This window comes from Hakea prostrata, chromosome 5, assembly GCF_041222555.1.
Source record: "Hakea prostrata isolate BN-2017 chromosome 5, UWA_Hpros_2, whole genome shotgun sequence".
NCBI lineage: Eukaryota > Viridiplantae > Streptophyta > Magnoliopsida > Proteales > Proteaceae > Hakea > Hakea prostrata.
In genome coordinates, this window is record NC_142604.1 from 57572392 (window position 1) to 57582859 (window position 10468).

Genomic DNA, 10468 nt, shown 5'->3' on the forward strand with positions numbered 1-10468 from the left:
GGGCAACAGTAATTATCCCAAAAATAAAATAACAAGCATGTATACAATTTCCCTACTTGTATTGGCATCTTACATAGGTAATGAGCTAAATAAAGGAAAAAGTGTAACAAATATTATATATTTAATTAAGAGAAAGAATTGAATAAAGAGGCACAAATCTTTTGGATATTGTTCATGTGATATCTGACTTATATCTCAAGCTTAATTAATTCCATGGAATTTCATCATGTGCTATTATTATTCATAAAAATGCTAAAAAAAGCTTAGAATTGATCCAACTAAAGCGAGTAGATACATGCATGTATTATCGTCGCTGTCACTCTAACATGAATGTCTTTTCTCATAATTTCTTCAAAGATAAGTAAATGTTATGTGACTAACAAAGTGACACGCCTACACCTGATATATGAATTAACCTAAAATTTCCATACTTTTAAACTCATTCATGATAATTTCATGAAGTCCAATCATTAAACAACCTATATATATATTTAAAGTTTCTCTTTTTTTTTTTTGAAGTGGATATATCATATATGTTGTGATCATCAATAGCTCTTTTTGAAGCACATTGTAAATGTTTTGGAAACCACTCTCTTTTTTTAATGTTTTCAATTATATCTGTTCACAACTGAAAAAGATACCCACTAACAAAACAAATAAAACACCTACACCTATAACATAAGAAGTCATCATCTCTCTCTCATGGTGCCCCACTGTTCCACCATTTTTGGTCCTTGTTGTTTGAGTTGGCTTTTGTTTAGGAGGAAGCAGCAACATGAGAGTGGAAAGTTCATGAAGGATGATGCATGGTCTCTTTAATAGTGGCTTTATTAGTCTATGCTATTTTTAGGTACAATAACAAAATGGCATTTCAGTTTCAAATTTGTAAAGCTTTCTAGATCATTTTAAGATTTTTAATGGATGGGATAAAAAGCTAGCTAAAGCATTTGCATTTGGCTTGCATAGAGCATTTGATATGAAAAGGATCTACTGTGATCTATTGAAGGTGGAGCTGTGAGAAGACTCCAAAGCTGGAGTTCTTTTTATAGTTCATACGAGGACAGTTCAGACCTAAGCATCACCTTAAGAAATTTCCAAAAATCTTACATACACCAGAAGACACTAGACTCCCAATTAACATTATATCTGACATGGATTCATTTCAATTCAATGACATCGAAGAAAACCCTTTCACATTCATAAGATTCTATGATTTAGACTTCAAATTTTCTCCATATACTTCACCAGCATCTTCTTTTTTTGTTGGGTAAAACTTCACCATCATCTAACACCTTTCATATGGAGCACTTTGAGATTCCATTTGTTTGTGATTCATACATGGAGAAAGACTTTCTTCCATCCCTACCCAATTTCAAATGATCTTAATTGTAATTTGTATGCATATCTGTTAAAACAAACACCACGAAGTAGCGAATCAAAATAGAAATAAAATGAAACACACAGAGATTTAACTTGGTTCACACACTAATGCGGTATGTTAGGTCAATGGACTAAGATGAAGAATTTTTCAATGTGTAGAAGAAAAACAGAAGAAGATCTTGTTGAAACCGGTTGAGGAATCTGCACAAACACTTGAACACTTGTTCTCACAATACTTCTTTAGAGTTGAAACCTACCAAAAGTACTTTCTTTAAGGTATTTAGACACCCCGATATGTGCAATACATGTTCTACAATGTCTTCACCCCAAGATTAGTCAGCCCAAACCTTTAAGGTTGCACCCTAAAAAGTTACTAATCAGGTTATGTTCACTGCTTAATAGAATAACAATAGGGAGAGAGAGAGAGAGAGAGAGAGAGAGAGAGAGAGAGAGAGAGAGCCCCAAAATGGGTTTATATATCCGTACTTAGAATGAACTCGAAAATGGGTTTATATAGAGCCTCAAAGGCTGTGGGTGAAAGGGTAAGGTCACTTCTTTTTGTGAGGGTACCTTTCAGCTCAACTCCCTTCAAGAAGTTACCTATCCAACTGACTTCCCTACAGGAGAGTGCCTCTCTAATGGCATCTCCACGTTTTCACCCAGCAGTGTCCCAAATCCCAAGTTATATATATATAGCAGGGTTACAACAGGGTTCATGCTCGGTTCGTGTCGCACAAATTAATATTACATGGGCCCTTACTATATATAAACGATATAATCAGCTCCTCTCAACCCGATGTGGGACTAAATAAAACCATAGGATAAAAGACACGATTAAAACATATATTTATATATAATAATATTAATTTTTAAACATATTTACAACATATCTAACAACCAATCACCAATAACAACGTTAAAAAAACTCTCACCCAAAACCCTAACTGAAAAACTCAAATATCTCAACAATAATGGTAGGCAAATATAAGATACACATATGATACACACACACACACACACACACACACATATATATATATACTCCAATTGGGTAAATGGGTCGACCCATCGGGCTGGATCATGGCCCAAGCCCTCCATTTCCACCATTGATTACTAAAAATAGGTCATTCGAATTGCCCACCAAAATATATTGGTGCGGGTCAATCTTTCAAATTGGATACAAGAATTCAGGTCACAACACAACAATATCCTTTGTCAGTTAATTTTTCCACAAAAACAAAGATCCAACATTTATTTATGATCACTATAGAGAATACATATATCAACTGAAGTGAACTAGCTGTGTATCTCTTTGAAGAAACTAGAAAGCCCATTGAAGTTCCAACATGGTATTTAGGCTGTCTAAGGTCAACTGCCTTAAGGTAAGATTAGGAGAGTTTAAAATAAAAGGGGGTGGAGATTGCTACCAAACTCGACTAAGGAAGAACTTTCAAACTCTCTTCTCCAAGCAAGGTACCAAATTTTGTTAGCACAAGGGTGTTAGCGGCTGGCATAACTACTAAAACCCTAAAACGTCGGCAAAATTTCGCCAATATTTGGGGCGGTTTCGGTTGGAAAAAAATGTTTGGTTTGGGCCAAGCTAGATGGAAAATATATGGTTTGGGCTTGGACAATATTAATTGAAAGAGTAGTAGGGGGTTAAAAGTTAAATTAGAGAGCAATGAGGGCTGTGGGCCTAATTGGATTAAGGCCAGTTGGGTTATGAACTTGGCAAGCTAAGATGGGCATCGCGAGATTTTGAGTTTTTTCGCAATATCCTCGAATTAACCAAATTTCGAAAGATTTTGAGTTTTTCACGATACATCTCACCAATTTCTTGGGGATATATTGCAGACATTTGGCCAATCCTGTTTCAGTGGGAGTGTGTTGTGTCGGTACTTATCGACACGGCTACATATTGCCGACATTGCATACCTTGCTTGCAAGATAATCAGCTAGCCTATTATCTAACCTATTTACAAAACTCAAAACCATTTACAAGATTGAAGAATTCCATCTGATAGACTGCAACTAGCCCAGTGAATTGAACTTGGTAGCCTATTAAGGGCGAGCACAACAGATTTGCAATCTGAGAAAACCTTCATCCGTTCCACACTGCATGCTACTAGCTTACTTGAAAACCTCACTTCTGGAGACTCCTGTACAATTAGAAGTACTAGATGATTTGCTTTCAATTTTTCTTTCTTATCCATTAGCCACTGCTAGTTTCTGCAATGAAAGGGATCAGCAGAAGATTGAAATTTTTGAATAAGTGAAGACCATTAAGAAGTAACACTTTGAAGAGTATATTGTTGCATGATAACGTCAAGAAATAATGAGTTTATAACTAATTAACTAAAGAAGCAAGACATCCAGTTAACTTCTTGACCTAGCAGGGATACAAATGGAGCTATTTCAGGTCGAATATAACAGCTATATCTGCATTTCATTGGCTTTCAAAAGGACTAAATATTTTCCAAAGACCAACTTTTTGAATACAGATTCTATAAAGTGATATGAACGCAGTATTCCTACCTAATCAAATACATAGTTTTGAGTACCACTTATATTCCTACCTATTCAAAACTTAGTCTGAAAAATGCTATCCTTTAGTTTCAATTCTTGAGCTTTGGATTGTCTAAGGGCCTTTCGGTTATATGAATCTACAAATTTCAAATCTCTGGATTCATGAATGGAAAATTTATACCCATTTGTTGTGTGAATCCCTGGATTCATGCAATTTAGGGATTCACCTTTTTACACTAAAAACTTGAATTTGTAGATTTATGGGTATCAGGTAAAATTTAGAGATTTCACCCTTACTATAAGAGTGCTAAATATTTGCGCATTCACAAAATCACCTTAACAGAACTCTCCGAATCATAGATTCAAGTTAACCAAACAGTTAATTTGTCACCACCACCTGGAAGCTTATTTGGTTAAAGAGAACGAGAAACCGAAATTATGTTGATCTCCCCATCTCCATTCTTGTTTCCCAGGGTGGAGGGAGAGAAACTTTTACCAAAATGCATTATCTTGAACCACAGATGCAGGGATAAGCTAAAATAAAATTCAAAACAAGCTCACATAAGGACACCCCAAAATTCATAAACCACAAACTAGTTGAAATTATTCTTAATCATAATAATACAACATGCCAGCAAGGGATTGAATGCCATAATACAGAACCTATTATGAAAAACTTCACTCATCAAGCAGGCACCGGGGCCTTGAGTAGGGCCAAAGCTTTCCTAATCTTCTCCATAGCTGCTTGCAGTGTCGAAAGTGCTGCAGCATATGAGATACGGATACAGCTATCATCCCCAAATGCATCTCCAGGTACAAGTGCAACCTGTGAATTTAATAACAAGGTCATTCTAATGACAAGAGCCTTTGTTGTAATTCATATATCAGACTAGATGGAAAAAAAATGTCAACGACAAATTATTCATAATGATTAATACCAGAGATAGGAACCCATATTGAAGGGAACCTTCTTTAAAGATAACAAAATGAAATGCAGGATTCTAAGGGACAGTGTGATTCATTAAAACAACAAGTTCACTTAAGCAGATTGATGATTGTGGCATGGACATTTCTCTATGTGAGTCGATAAGTCCACAGTCCAGATCCTTGTGTATGCACCCCCAATAAGTCTGCTAAAGATACATTGACCATTACCTGTGCTTCATCAAGTAGATACCGGCAAAGAGACTCAGAATCCTTGATAACGCCAAAACCTTTGGCCTCTGTCCCATAGTAGAAGCTGAAATCTAAGAAGAGATAGAAAGCACCCTGCAAAATCCAAAGAATTTTGATAGAGATCTCAACAATGCAGGAAAATACCTCAAAAAGGGACAGATATAATCTGCTACCTGAGGTTCTGATATTTTCACACCATCCATTTCTTTAAAGCTTTTAACCAAGAAATCCCTCCGTTCCCGGAACGCTTTTACCATAGTAGACACTTCTTCACCTCCAGCATAGCCCAATCCCAAAGCAGCAACTCCTGCTTTCTGTGAAATGCTGCTGGCACCCGAAGTGGACTAGGGAGAAAACACAAATTAATGATGCTTCTGTTATGCTGGACAAAGGTCAACCAGACTCAGGTCATCATCTTTCACTGACCTCCCAAAGGGTCTCTGGAAGTTTGCCTTGGCAAGTGATAACATAAGCCATGCAAGAGATAATATTTTAGATGAGGAATGTTTCCTCAAGGATGGTATTATAGCTATCATCAACCACAAACTAATTAAAAGGAAACATATGACACAAGTGCGACATCCCTCTATGGATTTGAAGGACCGAACAGAGAAGCACTGGTTTCTTCTATCCCAAAATGCAATTGGTCAATGGCCATGACCATTGATCTTCATGGATAAGTTCGGTCAACAAGGTTTATATACCATCAAATAGTGGGTCAAGAGAGAATGAATTCGTATAGATGTATTTAAGGATTAGACCCACAATTTTGTTCAGATCAATTAACTTAGAACCCTGGAAATTCTGTACAAGAATGATTTCAGTAATCCAATCTCCTGGAATCTTCAAACATAGTAGTTTTATCAGGGAAAGGGGAATATGACTAAAGGAGAACATCATTCAACTTGCAGGTGTACTCTATTGCTTGTGGTAGGATGACAATAATGTGACTAAATTGACATTGAATAAATTAAGTTGATCAAGATCTGAAAAAGCGACTCTATACCTGGCTTTGAATCTTTCCACATGCAGCAACAAAGTGTTTGGGGCCCGCAATGTATCCCAGCCGCCAACCAGTCATTGCGAAGGCCTACAAATGGGCCGAAACTAAAATCAACATTCAACCATATATCTTATGCATTTTAATATAGCTGTTTAATGCCATCAAGTATCGTGAAGGAAACAAAAAATGGCTGTAGTAAGCACAGTTGTCAAGGCGCACTTAGACATCCAGGCACTCTAGTTGCATTTTATGCTTTGGATGCCTGCCTAGGTTGCTATTGGTGTCACCTAGCATCTAGGCACCCTCAAATGCCTTAGGTCGCCTACTCACTATTAAGTAAATGTTAACCCTTGACGTGCTGGGTTCCTTGCTTATTATCATAGTTCATTATCACCAGAAATCAAGATATCAACCAAACAGAAATACAAGTGTGAAGCTGAAAACAAAAAATTATTGTTTTGGGCCCATTACCAAATCAAAGATAGTAAAGTTACCTTAGAAAACCCATTGACTGTAAGAGTTCTCTCCCACATACCAGGTAAGGACGCGAAACTTGTGTGAGTTGCCGGTGCATAAATGATGTGCTCATAAATCTCATCAGATATTACCTAATAGACAACAATATTGATCATTCCAGATTCAAATATTAGCTTCAGTTTAGTTCTTTTGTCTCTAGTTTAGGGGTCACAGATGTAAGATCATACCAAAAGCCTGGGATATTTTGATATTACGTCAGCAATCTCCTCAAGCAGTCTTTTGGGGTAAACTGAGCCAGTTGGGTTGGATGGAGAACAAAGGATGAGCAATCTTGACTTATCACTGAGTTTGGATGCAAGAAGCTTTGGGTCTAAGAGGAAATTGTTCGTGATGGGTGTTGGGATAATCACAGGAGTTGCATCAGCTAGCCTTGCCATCTCTGGGTAGCTGACCCAGTACGGAGCTGGAATTATTACCTGAAAAATCAAAAGCACTTTGAAGAGCCCTCAAAAGTAAATCATGTGAAATACCTTCACAAATTACAGTATGCAATCATTCAGAAAACAAATCTCCATTGGTTTCACGTACCATATGCCTTATTAAAATAGTTCTCAAATGATTTCAACTGCAATATAATTTCATGGTTGTTTTATAGGTATTGTTTGCCAAAGAGACAAAAAGCCATCAGTCAATCACAAGGAGTTTTGGTCAGAAAGTCTGAAGTTGTGTCAACGTAAACAAGCATGAATGACATAAGAAAAACATTGAAGAGCCCAGAACCTATAGGCATTATAATTCAAGTACACAATGACAACAATGACAATAAGCCTTGTCCTAACTAAATGAGGTCGGCTATATGGATTCTTGCCCTCCAATCAGTTTTGTTTGAGGCCATGCTAGATACAAGGCCTAAACTATCCATATCCTTTCTCACCACTTCTCATAAAGTTATCTTAGGTGCAGCCCTAGCTCTTTTAGTAACTTCAATTTTGATTATATTACTTCTCCGTACATGGGCATTTATAGGCCTCCGTTGAATGTGGTTGTGCCACTTCAAACAACTTTTTTGTAGCTTATCACTCATGGGAGCAACTCCTAGACCAACTCTAATATGATCATCCCTTATCCTATCCTTCCTAGTTTTGCTACTCATCCATCTTAGCATCCTCATTCCTGCTACACTAAGTTTATCTATATGATTATTTTTAACAGCCCAACACTCTGCATCATACATCATAGCTAGTCGAACTATGGTCTTGTAGAATGTAGAATTTTCCTTTAAGCTTTAATGGAATACGTTGATTACACAAAACCCCGAACGCACCTCTCCACTTCATCCACACTATTTTAATTATTTGGGAAACATCATTATCTATATCACCTCTTTTATTTATGATTGAAGCAAGGTACCTAAGACAATCACTCTGAGGAATTTTCTTATGTCAAGTTTCAAAAGTGTAGTCCTCACCTCATCCCCTGGGGAACAAACTGCCATTACAGCTTGCAGTATAGCTTGCTTTGCTCCATTACTGACCACAATCTGATCAGGTGTGTAAGTCAGCCCATTCTCCTCTGATACAAGAACACATACAGTTAAAACACATACCATTCCAAGAACCTAGATAGATGAATAACTCACCCTTTAGCTTATGACAAATCGCAGATCGAAGCTCCAAAGTGCCGGCATTAGGGGTGTACCTAGTGTGACCTTCACGGATAGCATTGATCCCAGCCTAAATTTCCAATACACGAACAGACCAGTTAGAATAGTATCAACAAGACAAGAAGTAATGCAGCAGGCAGAGCATTGAATACAAGGAAGAAAATGGCGCCAGAAGAGGAGTGAAGAGAGAATAAACAACCTACCTCAGCAATCACAGATGGGGTATCAAAATCGGGTTCTCCGGCCGCTAATCGTATAACAGGAACACCAGCTTGCACAAGTGCAGTTGCCTGATCTGTTATAGCCACCGTCTTCGAGGGCTTAACAGAATTTACTCTCGGACTGAGACCAGTGTCGATGGAAATTTTATCGATGCTGCTCTCTGCTCTTACAGCTGTAGACATTCTAGATGGTTGTGCCTGTAACCTTTGCTCCGAAGATCTATGTTAAAGAAATACAGAAAGAAAGCATAAGAACGTAAGAGAGATTACAAGGAAAATAAGAAGAGTAATCGAAATCCATAAAAAAATTTATTTTGATTAATACCCCACTTGAGAATTATGCGTTCATCATTGAAACAAGTTAGAACGCAAAACCCATTTGGAGTACCCTCAGACGGACGAAGAGAAAAGCATATAATCATACAATATACCACCAGCAAGATAAACTCAGGGAAAAATGAATAACAACTCAATAACAGAACAAGCAAAACAGAGTAACAAATAAATGACAGAATAAGTATAGAAGAGACGATTGAAAAAGGGGCGTACTTGAAAGAGAGAGTGCGGAGATAAGAAGAGAAAGAGACGGATCTGAAGGATTCGGTTTCAGAAGGAGCGAGACGGGAAGGTCTCGAAGTGATGCCGGGAGAGCAGGAACCTTGGAGATAACACGCCATTTGAGAAGAAAATTTTGATGGATTCGATTGATTCCTGAACGTGAGCCGTGAGGTGAGATTCTGTGTTTTAAACTTATAAGCAGCTGCGATCAGATATCATAAATTTGAAGCCAAAGAGGAGAGGAGAGGTGTTTGGTGAAACAATAGGACTTTTTTTTTTGGTAGAACTTTTTAGCTGACGCCTACCTACTCCTATTACTGGACTTGAAGTTGCACAAAACAAACCATGTAGAAAGATTTGGCACGAAAATAACATAAATCCTGTCTTTGATCCTACCAAACACTACTTTTTGACCGGACAATCTAATTCTTCAACTCAATAACTTTTGGAATAGGCTAAAAAACAAATAGCTCTTGAAAACTTGATTGATCTCCATTCACTGAATGGAATTTTAATGGATGGGTTGGTGAGGCATGTGCTTGTCTTTTGTGACCATCAACAAAATTCTGGAAGCAGATAACACAGTAATAGCCTCCCTAGATCTCTACCTATTGGGGTTTTATAAATGGAGTTATTGTTGTTCTTGTACAAGGGTTGAGCTAAATCAATTTCCAAAGTCACAGAAACCATTCTTTCCAATTATGCCACATCTGCTAGAAACAGATGATTAAAAAGAGGAAGAGACCAACACTGCTTGGCATAATTGTCTCTTTGCAAGTATACAACCTCTCCTGCTCCATGAAGAATGTTGACTAAAGATTCACAATCTGATACAATGGATCTCTCTTGAAAACCCTGGTGCTTCACCCACCAGTGCTTCTCCAAAATCCATAAGCTTAGAGATAAGATGGCATGCCTGACCTCTATAAGTCATAATGACAAAGCCCACACCTCCTCCAATTTCTGTGCATCCATGCAACTATTGCAATTTACTTAAATGTGAAATTTCCGGTTCCACCTTGATGGTATTCTCCACCATGCTTTAGCTCTTTCCCTATCAGTCATTAGCACAGTTTTCCAAAGGTCTAATGTATCTTCTTCTCCCAGACTCTATTGTGCCAAAGCATCACATATAAAGAGAGAAACTTGGGCCAGATGTTGACTTGCCAAGAGAATACAAAGTCCTTTGAACAGTCCCCATGACATTAACTTAATCCCACATGTTTGACATGCCAAGAGATGACTCGTTTATTTTTGGCAAAGCAAATGAGAACATGCAATGGCCACCTTTGATAGACTCTTTATAGGATTCTCTGCTCGATCTAGACCTCACCAGGGAAAAATCTCACATGCTAGTGCAATATCCAATGAGGGTTCTTGGCCAATATAGATCAGATATTGTTTTTAAGAAAAAGGGCCCCCTTTTTTTTGGTTAAATTAAAATGAGAAACCGAGTTAATGAAG

General features: G+C 37.6%; 1 protein-coding gene across 1 annotated transcript; it reads right to left on the reverse strand.

The window, feature by feature from the left end:
• Window positions 1-4367: 4367 nt before the first annotated feature.
• LOC149016758 (bifunctional aspartate aminotransferase and glutamate/aspartate-prephenate aminotransferase-like) lies at window positions 4368-9423 on the reverse strand. Its single transcript, XM_089154828.1, has 10 exons — window positions 8996-9423; window positions 8429-8666; window positions 8202-8295; window positions 8031-8134; window positions 6790-7038; window positions 6580-6693; window positions 6089-6172; window positions 5256-5426; window positions 5062-5175; window positions 4368-4732 (listed from the first exon to the last, which is right to left on the reverse strand). Exons 1-10 carry the CDS (start codon window positions 9121-9123, stop codon window positions 4592-4594), a joined length of 1437 nt encoding a protein of 478 aa, XP_089010954.1. The 5' UTR covers window positions 9124-9423; the 3' UTR covers window positions 4368-4591.
• Window positions 9424-10468: the final 1045 nt, after the last annotated feature.

What these genes read in the sequence shown, in the direction of transcription:
- LOC149016758 (XM_089154828.1), bottom strand. Translation starts at nt 9,123, where the DNA reads ATGGCGTGTTATCTCCAAGGTTCCTGCTCTCCCGGCATCACTTCGAGA. An exon ending in GTGGAAAGATTCAAAGCCAG is followed by an intron (nt 5,427 to 6,088) that starts GTATAGAGTCGC and finishes TTTTCTCCCTAG; the next exon opens with TCCACTTCGGGTGCCAGCAG. An exon ending in ATCTACTTGATGAAGCACAG is followed by an intron (nt 4,733 to 5,061) that starts GTAATGGTCAAT and finishes TTAAATTCACAG; the next exon opens with GTTGCACTTGTACCTGGAGA.